Source organism: Balaenoptera acutorostrata, chromosome 1 (assembly GCF_949987535.1).
Source record: "Balaenoptera acutorostrata chromosome 1, mBalAcu1.1, whole genome shotgun sequence".
In the NCBI taxonomy this organism is placed as follows: domain Eukaryota; kingdom Metazoa; phylum Chordata; class Mammalia; order Artiodactyla; family Balaenopteridae; genus Balaenoptera; species Balaenoptera acutorostrata.
This window is the reverse complement of record NC_080064.1, coordinates 101,337,171-101,355,449: the sequence shown is the minus strand read 5'-3', so window position 1 is coordinate 101,355,449 and position 18,279 is coordinate 101,337,171. Positions and strand designations below refer to the sequence as shown.

The 18,279-nt window shown below is 50.2% G+C and overlaps 1 protein-coding gene across 3 annotated transcripts in view; it reads left to right on the top strand.

Moving 5' to 3' along the window:
* Positions 1-18,279, top strand: part of SYT6 (synaptotagmin 6) — a 59,024-nt gene that overhangs the window by 6,236 nt on the left and 34,509 nt on the right. For 2 of the 3 annotated variants that reach the window (XM_028163326.2, XM_028163327.2), the window contains exons 2-3: positions 4,756-5,104; positions 6,559-7,114. In XM_028163326.2, the coding sequence (XP_028019127.1) occupies positions 4,756-5,104; positions 6,559-7,114 (905 nt within the window). Of the gene's footprint in view, positions 1-4,755; positions 5,105-6,558; positions 7,115-18,279 lie in introns of those variants that run through there. The other variant, XM_057556055.1, reaches the window with a different exon arrangement.

Genomic DNA, 18,279 nt, shown 5'->3' with positions numbered 1-18,279 from the left:
GGGATAATTAGAATCCCCATTAAATAAAAGAGGAGAACAATGTTCGGAGAAGTTAAGTAACTTGCTCAAGGTCACACAATTAGAAATGTGGGTGGGTGTGCTCTGTGGTCATTCTGGCACTGGTGCTCAGCTGAGATGTCTGCCTGGTGTCTGAACACCCAGCGATGCCCACTTCCCCAGCCCAGGCTAGAAGCCACGGGCCCTGCACAGTGCCAGGTCACTGGGTGTGTTTCTGAAGCCAAATTCCATAGCTATTTGCTCTCCCAGAGGCTGCTGGGTGACTGGCCAATAGGGTTTCCCAAACCAGGTACCCATGGAATACTGGTCTCCTCTGATACCTCAATGAAGATGTTTCGCACCTAATACTGAGTAATGGACTTCTTTCCCCCAGTTTCTAAGAAAACTTTGCAAAAGCATAGCATGTTCTCAGTTGAACACTTTTCTTCCATGAATTTCTTCTCATTCCTTTGGAGCTTGCTCCTGTTCACCAGCTGGCTGGTGACAGTAATGACAAAACAACTGAACAAGTAGCAAGCAAATGAGTGTTGACAGAAAAACTTGGAGATGTGAGATCTTTGATATAGTATGTATTATGTCTTGAGATACAGAGACACCTAGCTATATATGAAATAGTTATATTATTTCTACTAGTAAGGTGGTTCCTAGTTTGTAATGATAAAGTTAAAGCTATCTCTGTTTATTAGTGTTCATGGTTTGCACGTGTTCTGCCCACTAAACAAATTTCAGAAGTAGGAGATGTCCAAAATCATATTGGGCAGAGCTAGATAATTCTAATAAAAATAGCAAATATTTATTATATGGCTTACTACATTCTAGGCACTGTCCTTAGCACTTTTTAAATTTATTTATTTATTATATATTTATTTTATTTTATTTTATTTTTTGTCCTTAGCACTTTTGATGCACGTGATCTCGTTTAAATCTCACAATGACCCTATGAGGTAGATGCTATTACTGTACCCATTTTACAGATGAGGAAACAGAGGCTGGGAGAGATTAAAACCAGTAGAGACGGACATTGAATGAGCCCAGTCTGACTTTGGAGCAGTGCTTCTTTCTCTCCAGGCTGAAGGGGAAATAAAGAAGGAAAAAGACAGGGAGGAAGAATACAAATAGAAACACTTAGGAAGTCCTTTCTCTTTTTCAGTGCTGTGCTAAGGACTTTCTCCCTTCCTGGAGGCTTACCTCTATCTTGCCACGAAGCCAGTGCATGGTATAAATATGAAGAGCACTGGGTCAGGACTCAAAAGGTGGCTGAGTTGCCCGTCAAAATTCTGTCTGCCTCATAAGGTTGAGGTTCAAACAAGACATGAGTGGGAAGAAGGCTTTGAAGGCTGCTATGCACCTGTGATTTACTAGAGGGCAACACATCCTGGTGGGTTGTCCCCAGCAGGCCTAGGGTAGGAAGGCACATATCTTAGGTCATCTGGGCCTTTGGACAGCCCTTGGGCCATTATGTACCTTCAACCAGGCTACACGGGCTAGCTGAGTTCAAGGCCACATGTAGTGATTTTAAAGGGGCTAAATCCTATACAATCATACCCATCCTGGCCTAATTCTGGTCTTACCAGCCTTGCTCACCACCTTGTTCCCCTGTGTGGGTGAACCCACTCAGCATCAGGACCTAATTCTCCTTGCATTACCTGCCTGTGAGATATCCTGGAAGAAGATTCTCCAGGCAGAGGAAGGGCCTCCTGGTCTTACATAACCAGTACTGAGCGCTGGGTGCCAATTCCCAATAATCCATACCTCTGCCTTCCCTAATCACAGCTCCGAGGGAATAACAGCCAGGGCGGGGGTCACGTGGAGACGCATTCAAAATAGCAACCACACCGAGGAAAAATTGATTCCTCCACCTCTCTTTTCATTTATGAATTCAGTTTTTTTGTCAGGCTGAACGTTTAAATGCACTCTCCGCTCTCTGCATTTCCCCCATTCTCCCCCTTTCTCATTAAAATTCTAATTATTACCAGAGCAAGTAAGATGTATGATCAAAGGAAAGCAAAAACCCTAGAAATACCTTTTGTTTTAAGGTGACCCATATTGCAGAGAATGCACCCGGAACAGCTGTAACAGAGAACAGATGTGGGGGGCCCAGAGATGGCCAGATACTTAGAATAAGGACACCCATATCTGTGGTAGCGTTCCTGGTGAACCCCCAGGGGATCCAGGCCTAAAAAACAGTCTTCAAACCATTTAGATCATGAACTCATAACAGCAAAAATTATTTTGATTTAATACCTCCAATATGTGTTTTTTGTTCCCACGTTCTATACACACGTACAGAGCGGGTATTGTAGAGCTGAACAGTCTGGGTTGTATCTCAGTCCAAACACTTACCAGCTGTGTGACCCTGGGCAGCTGTGTGACCCTGGGCAATCTATTTAACCCTCTGTGCCTCAGTTTCCTCATCTGCAAAGTGAGGATAATAATCTTTACCTATTTCACTGGAGAGTATTAAATGATGAATACATAAAAAGCACTCTGTACCTTGGACATAGTAATGTTCAATAACTTGACTAAATCCAATAATAAAATGGTATCATTCCTATTACTGTCAACCTGTATATTGCAATTTTGATTTCTTATTTTTAAGATAATAAATAAGTATTAAGCAATCTGATATTTTTTCTCTTGTGCTCCCAGGATTGCACCATAATTGCAGATCTTTAGTCTAGAAGTTAAACAGGAATCAGTTTTTCTGGTCCCTGGCAGTCTCTGGTGGACTAACCTCAGTTCCTATATTGGGGAAAGACTCCACTGTCTCCACGCAGGGACCTGGGGGCTGGAGAAGGTTGCTAAGGACTTGAGGATCCTGTGTTCTTATTCCTTATTCCTGAAGGCGGTAGCTGGTCAAGGCCAGTGCCCTACAACCAGGGAGCTTGGAGGCAGTGCTAACTCCCCAGAGAGGATGGCTGATGTTCTGGCCTCCGTCTCAGGTGCCTTTGGATGGGGGACAGCTGTTGCGGGGGCCCATGTGCTGTGAGAGTACTCTTGATCCCCCCAGGAGGAACTGGGCATCTCTATACTCCCAGTCTAGCTTAGCACCTGGAACATGGCAAGTGCTCAGTAAATGTTGGTTGAGAGATAATGACAGCTGTTTTATGTGCCATTGATTGACTCATTCATTCATTCATTCTCATGTGTCAGTTTCTATGCTGAGCCCTGAGTCAGACAAATATAAAAAACACAGGGCTATAGTAGCCTATAGTTTAATCAGGGACAAACAGTCTGACACAGTGGAATGAGCCCCAGGCTGGGCAGTAGACATCTGGACCCTGGTCCAGGCTCTGTGTCTGACCTGTGACCCCAGGCAAGTCCCTTCTCTGGACCACTGCTCCCATCTGCCAAAGCACAGCCTCACTTGTAGGGTCATTTCTCATCTTAAATCCCAAGATTCTTAAGGCATAGGGACAGGATAATCCAGAGGCTACAAACTCACAGGCCTGCAGGGGCCAGGGCGATGCCCTTCGGAAGGCAGCGTGCTCACCAGCTGCTCTCCCTGTTACCTAACAGGGAGAGCAGCTGGTGAGCACGCTGCCTTCCGAAGGGCATCGCCCGTTCCCACCATGCGGGAGCATAGGTCCAGTTGGCAAGTCCTCAGGCCTTTTCCAGAGAAGCCAGGAATCTGGTGTGATGATGACGATAGTGATGATGGAATTGCTCAATTTTTTAATCATCACGTAAGCCAAACGAGCCTCCTCTGCTGACTTGTCTACAAGTGACCTTTGTGCAAACCCATCATTGGTTCAAGGCCTCTGACATCTCAGAGTAAGAAGAGGCCTTGGGCTCAAAGTTTCATTCCTAAAGGTGGGGTGGGAAGACTGCTTAATAATTTCTCCCAGAGGGGGGCATCCTTCACAGCTCTCCTGGGGTATTGGGCATCCTACTGGGGGCAGAGGTGGGCTGGGGGTGGGATGGTGAATGCCTGTCTCTGAACGAATCATGACATTCAAAAATACCAGTTTTACAGCAAAGCTCTCACATAGCCACAGGAATGGGGGGAAAGGACAGCTATCGGAATCATTTGTATTTAGCTTTGAAGTCAACTGTGTGGATCAGATTCCAACTTAATACAAGTATTTATTGAGCCTACTATGTGCAGAGTTCCGGGAGTACAGCAGAATCATTAGACCTAATCCCCCGCCTCGAGGAGATGATGCCCGATCTCATTCACTTCAAGTCAACCTACTCACTATATATTAGCTCCTGCTGTGGGCTTGGCAGGCGCGGGGTAAGGGAAGGGAATGAGGTAGCCCAGCCTGGGGTCCCCAAGGCCTCACAGCCTGTGGAGGAAGAGAGCTGTCCGCAAAACCGACTCTGCTGTAAGTCTGGCCATAGTAACAGCTCTAATAGAAATTCAAACAGCATCCAAATGTGAATGCTTCACGAATTTGCACATTTGCTTAGGCTGCTATTTAAATTACGTTCCCTTCCCCATACACGTGCCCATGGGGAGGGGAGGCAAGCCGGGTGCTCCCCAAGCTGGCGGTGGGGGGAGGGGAAAAGCTGGAGAAATCAGACCGAGGTGAACCCGAGGCTGCAGATATTTTACAAGGTGGATATGGAGAATCAACCCTACGACCATCCCTCCTCTACCTGGGCAGCCTTCTCATGACCACTCTTTTCTCTTCTTCCGTCTCTGTCCCTTCTGTGTGGCCCCTCTTTGAACACCCTTCCCTGCTTCTCCCCTCCTGTGTCTGTCTCTGTCCCTCCCTGCCTGGCTGAGGGCAGGCACCTCTGTCAGCCTCCTCACAGTGGTAGTTATTGTGTGTGGCGTGGCCCTGGTGGCAGTTTTTCTCTTTCTCTTTTGGAAGCTGTGCTGGATGCCCTGGAGGAACAAGGAGGCCTCCAGCCCCTCCTCTGCTAACCCCTCCCCGGAGGCCCTCCAGAGCCCCAGCTCCAGAGGCAACATGGCGGACAAGCTGAAAGACCCCAACACCCTGGGCTTCCTAGAGGCGGCCGTGAAGATCAGCCACACGTCCCCAGATATCCCCGCCGAGGTGCAGAGGTCGGTCAAAGAGCACATCATGCGTCACACACGGCTGCAGCGACAGACCACAGAGCCAGCGTCATCCACCAGGTGAGGGGTGGACCCCTCCCCTCCCTACCTCCACATTCCTGGATCCGGTACATTAATGAGATTCCAGCCTGTGAGGATCAGAGACCAGAAATAATCATGTGCATATTCTGGTTGGAGAATATGTCAGATGATGTGCTCCTTGGTGGGTGATCAACTCGGAGGTGGGCACCAGGAGAGACTTCAGGAGAGGGGAACCTTTGAGGTGGGGTGCTGTGCAGGTGGTAAGCCCTGGGATGCGTGCGGGTGGGAGGTGTTGGCTTGTCGGAGGGAAGGAAAGACTTCAGGCTGAGGGAAGAGAATATGCAAAGGCGCAGAGGCATAAAAGTTCATGATGTGTCTATGTCAATACAGCCTCCTAGATGGAGGCTGCAGTGCGTGGGAGATAAAGCAAGAGATTCCTAACATTTTGAGAAGGAGGATAGCTTTTGACAGCATTCCCCGTATGACAGCAACTGTATACATGGCATTCTTTAACTGAAAAAACAAAATGACAACAAAAAACAACCACCACATAATGACAAAAACCTACTCCAAATTCAGAAACACTTTTAAATGATGTGGTATGAGCAGGTATAAGGCATTGTATTTATTAAAAACTTGGGGCTCTTGTGGATTCCTGGGGCCAGGCCCCCAGGGGACTAGCCAAAGGGAAGCAGGCCTGGTCTTCAGATTGAAAGCCAGAAATGATGGAAGTGCTGGGTCACGTCTACAGAGTTTGCTGTTTGACCGCAGGCAAGTTGCTCACCTATCCTGAGCCTCACTTTTCCCAGCTGTAAAATAGGGCTAATGACTCTCATAAGGGTATCCGTGAGGAGCCAGTGAAAGAATCCATGTGATAATAAGAGCTTAGTATATACCTGGCCCTGTTCTAAGCACTTTATTGTATTTATTCATTTCACCCCCACAGCAATCCTATGCAATTGCTACTTTTATTATTCTCATTTTATAACACAGAGAGGTTAAATAACTTGCCCCAGGTCATACAGCTAGAAAGTGGCAGAGCCCAAATTAACCTATGCAGTCTGACTCCAAAGCACAATAAATGTTAACTATGGTGGTGGGGATGGTAGTGGTGGTGATGAAGGAATGCCACATGGAGGGTGGTTAAGGATGGTCTTTCTCAGTAAGGGAGCTTGTGGTTTAATGGGGGAACCAGAGTTGTGCCTACCAGGAAAGAAACCTAGAAAGCAGGGAGCAGTAAAGCAGGAAAAATGATAATGATCACAATGGCTAACACTTACTGAAGCTTGTTATGTACCAGGCCCCATTCCAACTACTTTTCATATATTAAGTCATGCACACCAAGTGTGCACAGAGGGAAAGGGGGTCAACTAGCAGGAGGAAAAGGGGGTCTCACAAGGGGTAGGATGAGCCAGGGCCCCGAGCCATGCCTGCCTGCATTCCCCCACCCCTTCCCCCACCTCACTCTCTCACCCCCTCCTGCCCTCCGTCAGGCACACGTCCTTCAAGCGCCACCTGCCACGACAGATGCATGTCTCCAGCGTGGACTACGGCAATGAGCTGCCCCCTGCGGCGGAGCAGCCCACCAGCATTGGCCGCATCAAGCCCGAGCTCTACAAGCAGAAGTCAGTGGATGGGGACGAGGCCAAAACCGAGGCCAAGACCTGCGGGAAGATCAACTTCAGCCTGCGCTACGACTACGAGAATGAGACCTTGATCGTGCACATCCTGAAGGCCTTCGACCTCCCCGCCAAGGACTTTTGTGGCAGCTCTGACCCTTACGTCAAGATCTACCTCTTGCCTGATCGCAAATGCAAGCTGCAGACACGGGTGCACCGCAAGACCCTGAACCCCACCTTCGATGAGAACTTTCACTTCCCCGTGCCCTATGAGGAGCTGGCCGACCGCAAGCTGCATCTCAGTGTCTTCGACTTTGACCGCTTCTCCCGCCATGATATGATCGGGGAGGTCATCCTGGACAACCTCTTTGAGGCCTCTGACCTGTCCCAGGAAACCTCCATCTGGAAGGACATCCAGTACGCAACCAGTGTGAGTACCGCCCTGCTCCCTGGGCTTCTTGAGGATTTGCAGTTCTGGATTTGACTGGGATGTGTCCCACATCCTCCTCACCCCTAGAGACAAATGGGCCTCTGCCCTTCAGGATATGAAGGGGACTCTGGCTAATAGCCCAGCCCACTCTGGGGAAGTCCTTGCCCTGGGGCCCACGTTGGGGGTGGGGGGCAGGGAGCAGAGCCCCCATGTGGGTGGGAAGGGAAGGGAACTGATATCTATGGCTTCTGATCACATGTTCTGAAGTGGTTCTCTCTACTTGCCAGGCCTCAGGTCTACCACCTATAAAATAATATATGTCTTTAATCATGGGTAAGGATCGGGCCAGGCCCATAGACTGACTCAGACAGCAGTGTGAGCCAAGGGCATTGGTGTGTACTGGAAGCCCGGCACAAGCAATCAAGAACAGGCTGTATTAATTGGGATAAACCAGGTTATGCCATAGCCACAAACGATCCTAGGATTTGGTAGCTTAAAGCAGCCAAAGTTTAGTTCTCGTTCATGTTACGTGTGCTTTGCCGCTTGGCCTTTCTTCCTTGTTACTCAGGGATCCAAGCCAACAGAGGCTCCGTTTTGACCTTTGCCCCCATAGTTACCACCTGAGGAGGAAGAAGATGTGGAACATCATGTGCTAGTTCTTAAAACTTCCATGCAGAAGTGGCACATGTCACTCTCACTCATGTTTCATTAGCCAAAGCAAGACACATGCAACTCCTACTATCAAGGGGGCCAGGCAAAGCAATCCTACCACGTGTCCAGAAGGGGCACTGGAAGTACTTAATGACCAGCACTAGTGACTACCATGCAGCAGAGCCCCTGCTCTTAGGCCCTGCCTGCCAGGGCCAGTCTGGGAGTTGGAGTTGTTGGTGGGGAGGGCTTGAAGGGAGACCTGGCTAATCCACACATGGGGGAAGGGGATGCTTGCCTGTTCATGATCAACTGGAATTAACCATGATGGTGTCAAGGAGCTGGGGCTCAAGTTGGCTTTTAAGAGGGAGGACAGGTTTGGCACAGAGAGTTAAGAGGGCATCTCCAGAGCCCTTTGGTCCAGTGTAGACAGTGTTCTCCAGTCCCCTGGGTGGCTGTTGAGGAAGCTGTGTAATTGCATTCCACAGATGTAGGTGGCATGCCTCTCTCTGAGCCCAGCCAGGCAGCTGAGAGCCCTGCAGGGGTGCTGCCACCAAACACCAATGGCCTTGTGTCTGGTGTCTTGAACGCTAACTGGTTGAGTGTCTCCTGGGATATTTCTTGCACTCTTTCTCTGGGTGCAGACCCTCCCTTTGGACAATCAATACTCAATATCTATGGGCTGAACTTGTAAGGAGAGAGGCTGGGAGAATCAGCCCCACTCTGGTGGGAAAAGGATAAGAATTGATTTGTTCAAAGAGAGAAAGCTGGGTGGGCTCCGTTTCTGCTCCAGGGAAGGTCTCTGGGACAGCCCAGTCCGATGTCTCAGTGCCTCCCCTACTTTTGCTTTCCCGAAATGTCATCCCCAAGAACAGCGCAAGCAGCGGGGCCGGCAGACAGGGCGGGCAGACGGGGCGGGCTGGAACAGCAGCTGTGTGCCAGCCTGAAGCCCAAGAGCTCCGCTTTATAAATCACTCTGAAGTTTACATCTGGTGCAGCTCTTCCCTTGTGGTCTCGTAAGGCAGCAGCTTCATTATTGTGACTATACAGGTAGAGAAAAGCGGCTCAGTCCCCCCCATACTGAGGCTGAGGCCCAAGTGCTCAGAGAGAGGTAGGTGTGAGGCCCAGGGGCTGTGGGAAGCAGGGCTCAACTCAGCCCCCTGAGGAGCCCCCCTTCTCCTCTCCTGAGAACTCCCTTTCCTGTAACTTGAGATCCGGGCACGATGGAAGCCCTAGTCCTGGAGCATGCGGTCCGTGCCCAAGGATGCCCCTCACCTGAATGCTAACTTCCTACATCCTAGAATTCCGTGGCTGTCCCTGCACTCGTCCCACACCCCGTCCTCAGCCCAGCTTCAGAAAAAGGCAGATCGTCCAAAAGGAGCTGGACAAATCATTGCCATCCTCATCATCCTCAGTCAGTACCACTATAGCCCTCCTCCATCTCCTCCTAAGCAGGACTGTGCCAGGCACTGGGGAGCAAGGGGGGCTGGGATAGAAGACAGCCTCTTTGACCCACAGAACTTTAATGCAGTAGCTAGTGATGCAAAGTAGCAAATACTGTGAGGTTGTAAGATCTGAGAGTTAGGACAGCCAGGGAAGGTTTCCTGGGTGGGGAAGGAGAACTCAGGTGGATAGGGAGGGACTGGTATATATAACTTGATAGGCGAAAAGGAAAGGGGAGCATTCTAGTCAAAAGCAGGAGGAGTCTGGGTCCAGGAGTTTCTGAAGCAGAAGATCGGGTGACTTGCTCACACTGCCTGTCTTGCTCGCAGTCTGTCTGCACTGAATGTTCTGCCTGGTGAGGCCCCTGGGGCCCTCCCATCCACAGCCTCTCCAGCAGGCCAGCTCTCAGGGGCGGGCTTTTTATCCTGGGGGGTGAGGAATCAGACAAAGGAAAGGAAAAGGAAATAAAAGGCTGGTGCTTTCACCTGTGCTTACTCTAAAATTGTAATTATTTTGAGGCCAGAGAGGCCCAAGCCCTAGTAACGGGGAATGATTGAGCACTCAGTGTACATGAAATCCTGCAGCCAGCATCGTGGGGCGCGGTGCACATGAGCACAGCCGGCTCCCATCTTTCCTGCATGCCAGATTCCTGCCAGATTTCATTCCTAGAGCTGCATTTTGGCCCCCAGCTCCTCCGGCCTGCAGGCTGGTCGCTGAACACGTCCAGCATTTCTGCCTCTTGCCTTTGCTCCCAAGGTTTCCTCTGGCACACAGGCTTTTCCCCCATCTCTCTGCGTGGCCCAAACCAATCCACCTTTCAAAGCTTCCCCGAAGTCCTTCCGCTCTCACAGCAATCACTCCTCTGGATTTATTCTCTGGGTCCCTCATTTATACACCGAGTCATATTCTGTCTTGCAGAGTCCCCAGTGGCTCAGGCATGGCTTGTGTCCCACATTTGACTGTCTCTTGTATTTTCCCTCAGGGCTGAGCGTGTCATTTTATGCAAACGTAAGAACTCAGCACGTTCTTGTTGAATGACGGATGGCTTAGTTAATTCAAACAAAATTATGTGTTGGTGCACAAGGAAAGGATTATTAAAGAAGCAATGGGATTTGGGTGCAGTTAACCTGGGAAGGCTTCCTGGAGGAGAAAGTCAAGTAGTATTTTGAAAGTGAGTAGAGCCAGGCATGGTGGGGAGAGACCTGGGCTGTGCATTCCTTCAGAGAGGTGGTTCGGGTAGATGGTTTATGTCTGGAGTAGCAAAGAGATTAACCAGCCTGGACTGAAGTAGAGGGTCAGGGACCCATAGTCTGGACTGAAGTGGAGGGTCAGGGACCCATAGTCTGGACTGAAGTGGAGGGTCAGTGACCAATAGTCTGGGCAGAAGGATAGGCCCTGTAAGGATGGGCTCGGGAGACTGCTCTGATGTCACAGGAGTCCATGAATGCTGTCCCCCTGGTGCTCCTCACACTTGTATGGGAGAATCAGGTGCAGCCCTGGCAGGTGGAACCAGGCAGGTTCCTTGTTTTGGCCCCTGCCCCAGTGCTCAAGATGGTCTGAAGTAGCAAAGCCTGGAGCATTTGTGCTGTTTTCTTACAACCACTGAACATGGAGCTTCAAGGCTAGTGAACGGGAGGCGTTCATCTGGGGAGGCTAGCCCTTTGTTAATTGCAAATCTTAAGCCCCAAGGGCCACTCCCCTCAACATCCCCAGGTTGTTCCGGATGGAAGCCTAGGCTGTAATGGAGCTAACATACACCCACCGGAGGGTGAGAAACAGGCAAACCAGACGTGCTAGGACAGTCAGAGGTCTCTGCTGTTCCCTGGAATCAAGAAGCTCAGGCATGGGCAGGTCTGCCACTAAGGCCCCCACCTCTTGCCTGACTTGACTAAGGTCCTCTGGGGGTCTCCCGGGCATTCCCCGTGGTTTGCCATTTTCTCTCCACACGGAACTTTGATTGGCTGAAATCATTCTGCTCTTCCCTTCCTCCCCCTTCTCCAGCCCCCAGTCTCATTATTTCTATGTGAAGCTGTAGATTTATCATTAAAATAGAGCCGCCATCACCAGGGTTTGCTAACATCTCTGTAATCTTGTAGTTATTGCTGCAGAGGCCTCAGACCCCAGTGCACACAAGTATTCCTGTTGCCATTCCAGCTCCTTCATGGAGGCTGTAATTGGGGCCATAAATATGTGTTGTGCTTGGTGGCTTTAATGGACTTGGCCAACTTCCTGCCTTACCAGGTCCCCGCCAGGTCAGAATGAGTGTGTGTGTGTGTGTGTGTGTGTATGTATGTATGTGTGTGTGCAGGTATGTGTGTGTTTTGGGGGTGATGGAGTGCTCTGTATAATTCCAGGGAGCCTGGACTCAGAGTCTGCAGGGAGGGGGGGTGCCTTATGCGGTAGAACAGTCTCTTTTCTAGCCTGGGAACGAGCAGAGCTGTGTACAAAGAGCTCAGGCTTTGATATCAGGCAAACCTCTGCTGCATTCTAGCTTCTGCACTTTCTAGCTTTGAGACTTTGGGGACATTGTCTAAACCATGCCTCAGTTTCTACATCAGTAAAATGGGGATAATGATGGTACATACCCCATAGCGGTATTCTATGCAGTAAATTAAATAAAATGCACAAGATGCCTAGGGCAGCACTGTCACAGAGCAGCCTCCTGAGCCCCATTCTTACAGTGCCTTTCCTTCTAACTCGGCCTGTGGGTCACTATTTGTACCACTCCCAGGCCTGATCCCCTACTTTTTTCCAGACCACCTATTCCGACAGGTTGTTGGTTGTTATTATTCCTGTTTTATTTATTTCTCTCTTTTACTTCTTGTCCTATCATGTGTTCTCTGTGTGACCTTGGAAAAGTGATTTGCCCTCTCTGAGCTATGGTTTCCTCAGAAACCAGTTTCCAAGTTGTGAGGTTCTGAGATTCTCAGCTTCCCCTATAGAGAAGTGTTTGGCTCTCTTGCTTTCAGAGCAGAGATACCCAGTCCCTGGAAGTGTGGTCTCCCTAGTAGAGGCCTAAACCCCAGGCTGACAGGCCACAGGGCATAACTTCCAGACACACCTTCCTCCTTTCAATGTCAGGCAGAATCAGTCCTCTCTTTAAGCCCCTTGGAAATGTCCTCCAGGGAGTTCCTGCCACAAGCAAGTCCCCACCAGCAAGCTTCCTTCCTCCTTTTCCCACGAGGCACAGTCCTGCAAACAGGCTCAGCGCCCTCCCCACCTTTCAGGTCCCCCATTTACTGGTTATTAATATGCAGGTTATTATTTGAGCTCCTACCGGGAACCAAGAGCACAACCAACTTTATCCCATTTCATCCTCACCATAAGCCTTATTATTGTGCCCTGTATGTAAGTAAAGAAACGAAGGTTCCAGGTTAAGTGACACCCAGTGTCACCCAGACAGAAGGTGGTAGAGAGCCAAGACTCAAGTCCAGGTCTTCAACAGAGCCCACATCCTTGCATGGCTAGAGGGGAGTGCGTGTGATTACATTGCTCCTTGGACAGAAGATAGACCCCGAAACTGTGCAGCTCGTCAGGGGATCCGGAAGAGTGACTGGTTTGATTTTCTCTTTGTGGCCTGGATCATTCCTCTCGTTTCAGGGGGCAGCTTTTGTGCTGACACTTGGATTCCATTACCATCGCCCCAGTGTTCTTCCTGTGGCACTGAGTTTGACATTCATTCCTCTTTCATTCAACAAACATGTATTGAGTATCAGCTATGTGCTGTCAGTTTGATCACTGAGCATGTGTTGGATACAGAAGCTGGGCTGGGCTGTGGAAAGGATGGCAAAGAAAAAGCCCCACCTCTGACCAAGCTACTGGGAAGTGTGGAGCATGCACAGTGACCCCCAAACCCCTCAACACCCTCGCACACAGGGCACACACTCGGGGACAGAGCAATTCAGCATGCTCACAACCAAATCATGCAACCTGCTGCACTGCAAGCCATGTGCAGAAGTGTTGAGGAGAGATGGAGAAAAGAAATCAGAGTCAGATGAGATGGGGCTGGGAAAGCTTCTAGAAAAGGAAAGTTTTAGGCCAGGCTTTGATGGCAGTGAAGGAAGAGAGTGTTGAAAGAGGGAGGGTCAGAGGGAAGGGAGTGTGTTTCTCTATTTTCTTTGGATTGAGGGAGAGATCTAGAAAGAACTTCTCTGGAATACAATGGGTTTCTTTTCTTTGTGCCGTAACTACTTGTGGTGTAATCACCTTGTACCAGGCACCAGGCTAGCACAGGGGATACAATAACTTCAACTCAGTCCAGTCCTCAAAGCCTCACAGTCTAGTGGGGAGTCAGGAAAGCACCTCCACCATCCCAGGGGACACACAGGTCCCAGCATGCTGATGGAAGGCTGGCCTCCTGGAATGAAATTGCCTTCCTTGCCAGAAAAGAGTTAGTTGCATCCTTTTCTCACACCCACATACTCAAGTCCAGTGTGATCCAAGGGTAGCTTACAAAAGGCCTTTTCAAGTAGAGCCAAAGAATCTGCACAGTTGATTCACTGTGACTCAGTCAATCACCTGGGATGAAACCTCCCAGACGCTCATTGACCAGCAGCTTGATGCAATGCCTTCAAAGTACCCACCTTGGATCTTAGGCTCCCAGTTCTATCCTGGCTAGGAGAGGGGCAGGAGCAAGAGGGAAGCATAATGAACCTTCATCCACTCAACATGTCTTCAGTGATCTCTTAAAGAACTTATTTGGGTCCAAGAACACTGGGTATTGAAGGACAAATATAGTCCTTGCTTTTAAGGAGCTTACAGTTGAGTGGAGCTTTCGGAGCAAGTGAAAATGTAATCCAAAGAACACAATTATTTAAGTTGCATGAAATGGGAAAAGGGGAATATAGAGGTGATTGCTGAAGCTGGGAGAGTGAGGGAGATGCAGATGGCGGAAGGAGAATTTGAGAACAAGAACTGAGTTTGGGGAACACCCGCAGTCAAGAAGAAGAAGGACAGGGGCCAGAAAAGGGTACCAAGCAGGGCGAGATCCGAGAGAAAAGAAGAGAACTGAGGAAGGCAAAGGAGGGATAGTTCGGGAACTAGGCAACCAGCAGTGATGTGTTCCAGCATCTGTGGGGTACCAAGCACCATCTTAGACACTGGGGATGCAGTGATAAATGAAGCTTACACTCATGTGGGGGAGACAATGAGTATGTGAGATAAATAGTGTGGCTGAGAGTGGTAAGTGGCCTGGAGAAAATAAAGCCGGGAAGCGGGGGGTGAGGTATTGGGGTTGGGAGGGTGGCTGGAGGAGAGGATTTCAGGGTACAACAGGGTAGGCGGGGAGACATCCCCAAGCGGAGGCCATCAGAGTAGGCCTGAAAGACAAGAGGGAGAGAGCCATGCATGTATCTGGAAGAAGAGAGGTCCAGGTGAGAGAATGGTAAATGGAAAGACCCTGAGGTGGGAGGACGCCTGGCTTGTTCAAAGAACCATAAGGGTCCAGTGTGGCTGAAGCAGAAATGGGACTGGGGAGGAGAGAGAATAAAAGATGAAGTGAGAGAGGTAAAGGGGCAGGAAAGGTTCATGGAGTTCCACAGTCAAAAGTTTAAAAGCATCACTGTAGTTGATGGGTTGGGAATAGACTCTACAACCGGGGCAAAGACAGGGAAATCCATTGGGAGGCTATTGCCATGAAAAAGAGACAATGGTGGCTTGGACAAGGATGGGGGGTAGAAATGTAAGATGTGCTTGATTCTGGATGCATTTTGAAAGTAGAACTAGCAGTATTTGCTGACAGATTGGGTGCAGGGTCTAGGGTGTAGAGAAAGAGAAAAATCAAGGTTGTCAGCCTGAGTAACTCAGGAGGGAGTTGCCATTGATTGAGTTGGGGAATTCTGGAGGAAGAACCCATATGGGGAGGAAGATCAAGAGCTCGGGTTTGAACATGTTGTAGTTGAGATACCGTTGGGACATCCAACTGGAGATGTTGGATAGAAACTTGGATACAGAATGTGGAATCCAGGGATTTCCCTGGTGGTCCAGTGGTTAAGAATCTGCACTTCCACTGCAGAGGGCACGGGTTTGATCATCCCTGGTCGGGGAACTAAGATCCCGTATGCTGCGTGGCCAAAAAAAAAGTGTGTAGAGTCCAAAAGAGAAGCCTTGGCTAACCAACTGAATTTAGGGGATGTCAGCATATAGATGGTGTTAAAAGCCATGAGACTAGTTGAGATCCCAAATTTAGAGAAAAGACCTAAGACTGAGCTTTGGGACACTCTAATGTTTAGATGTGGGGACCACGAGGAAGTAAAAGAGACGGATAACCCCCAGCCAGTGAAATAGGAGGAAAAACAGGAAAGTGCAATGTCCTAGGAAACAAAGACAGTGTGTCCAGGATGATAGAGGGAAGGATCAAGTGTATCAGACGCTGCAATGGATCAAGTAAGGCGCAGACTGAGACGTGACCATTTTGTTCAGCATCAGCCTTGCCAAGAGCTGTCTGGTGGAGACCCATTGGAAATGAGGTCATTTGCGGAAGATTGGGACATGGGTTGTATCATTTTAGGGGAACTCTTTTTTAACATTTATGTATCATTTAGGGAAACAAGATTTCAAGGACTAGGAAGGCTGGTTTTGCAGTGTGCCAGCAGGCCAGCTCCATGTACAGGCCATACTTGGGGAAAAGGGGGGGTGGGGATGGGGGGAAGTGGGTGAGCAGCCCCGGTTCACGCAGAGCAGATCAGGCCAAGACAGCACGTTGCATCAGGAATTTGCAGCAAGGCTAGGTATCCCTAGAATTCTGCCTTGAATTCCCGAGTGTCTGGACTCTTGCAAGCAGAACCAAGCCAGGATAGAAGCAGAGAGAGAGAACCTTCTAAAAGAGATCAGATCAGGGTCACGTGGAAGCCCCAGGAGGTGTGAAGGAAACAAGGCTGGGCCTGGGCTGCCCGCCAAACCCGTGAAGACTGCTCCTCAAGCCCTCCAGCCAGAGCTGCTCTGAATCATGTATGAAGCTGGCCAGCCCTGCCCGCTCTTTGAGCGGCCTGGCCCCCGCGAGCCCTGGCTGTGCCCTCCTGGCAGCCTGACTCCACTGCCCGAGTCAGAAGCCCTGGGTCACTCCAGGGCTGCAGGCCTCTCTTGTTTACTTGCCACTCAGCTGGAGCTGCTTGTCTCTGCTAATGTTCATTTACCCACACACTCCCTGGGGCCTGGCCTCCTTATACTCATTATTGTCTGGAATGCTGAGCTCTCCTCCTGCACCCACACCCTCAGTCTGGGGGAGGGGCGACAATGTCCAGTCCCTGCCCCCACCCAGTTTATTCCTTCAGCCCCTGCCACTGCGGAGGACAGCTGGCTGGGCTCTTTCCTCTGCTCTCCTCCCTGAAGAGGGGAGGAGGGGAAGGGCCTGGTTGGTTGCCTCCCGCAAGGATGCCATGTGATGTTAGGGATGTCGAAGCCGGGAGCAGCTTTTCCTGCTGCAGAATAAGACCTGCAGCCCCGCCCTCCAAGCTCATGTCCTATAATGACCAGGAGGAAGTTGGAAGGGGGCGCGCCAGGGGTCCCTCCATGCTCAAAGCTCAGGTCCTGAGAACGTGACTCAACCCGCCAGGCCCCAGGTTCTGCAGCCAATGTGACCTTGACTTTTCTGGGAACTACTCAAAGGGCCAAGGCTCCTCTAGCAAAGGGTTGCTGAAAATCCATCAAGAACCCAGAAAGGGGGAGAGGCGGGGTGTGGGGTCCGAGCTCCATCCCACAGGCAGCGTGTCTGTTCAGGAGAGAGAGGGGATAGAATCCCAGAATGACGACAGGGTCCCTGCACCACAGGTGAGAGCTCCAGGCCTGCAGGTTGTCCCTTCAGCAGAGGTGATGGATGTGCACCTTCCACACCCTCTCACTTGGGCCAAGTGGGACCAGTAGCCGTTCTTGGGTACATGGGGTTAAAGGTTTCCCATGCGGGGCTGGAAAACGAAGTTAATTGGTCCACGCAGGGCTCTGACCCGACTGTAAATAATGGCTCCGCTGGCCTTGGGTGTTCTCTTTTAAATTGTTTCTAAACTCAGCCTTTCACAATAGGTCCTTCCCTGCAGCTTCGGAAGAAATGGCCTTAAGAGGCTGCCAGAGGCTCAGAACAGTGGAGACAGTTCCCTTCTCACCCTTGATAAATTCCTAGCTTCCGGACAGCCCCACTGCCCGCTCTGGCCAGCTGCCTGCAGAACCCAGCTCCCACTGGCAACCAGACCGCAGGCCTGTTCTGCCTCCCTCCTCTGCCAGCAGCTTGCCATAGCTCCGAGCTGGCTGGGCCAGCCTGCACTGCCCTGCCCTGGCCCCACGTGCCCTTCATTAGTATGCTGTGCATCTCAATGGTATAAATATCCGATCTTTCCCTTACAAGAGAATGAACCGGAAATCATTAGGCAACAAGCTCATGCATCAACAAAAATCAATTCTTCCAACACTGGTGCATTTTATGTGCTTCCCCCACCTTGCCGTGCAGAGCATGCACTTATCTTACGGCTTCTACCACCTGATAACTCACAGTGACATTTTTCTCCTGGAGAGAGATTATTTGGTCACAAGGGAAGCAGCAGCCAAACATCCCTTCTGGACACTATCAAGGACATTCAAACTGCAGGATTCAGTTGGGAGGAAGGGATTGCAATGGGTTCCCTACATCAGCAGCAATCCAGAGAGACTGGGGCCACTGGGTATAACTACGACCAGAACGGCAACCGGCTCGGAAGAATTGGGGCAGTCCCTGAAGGGTTTCTAATTTCTGCGGATCCCGGTGTTATGACTCCACTTTCTCGTGGACTCGGGGAAGGTCAGAGCTGGAAAGGGCCTCGGAGATGATCTGGCCCAACGTCCTCCTGCCACAGATGAGCAAGTTAAGACCAGAGAAATCACACAACTTGTCTGGGGTGGCTCAGTGAGTCTGTGTGAATCTGGACCCCAACCCCGGTCTCATGAGACCCAGCCTTGTGCTCTTCCTACTGTCTTCCTTGCCTCTAGGCTTTTATAGGGAATTCTCTTGCCCTGGTTATTTTACTCCCTCCTTCCTCCCTTCCCTTCCCAGGCCTCTGCCCACTCCCTGTCTTCATTCTGTGCCTGTGAACCTCTCTATCCTGCAGGGA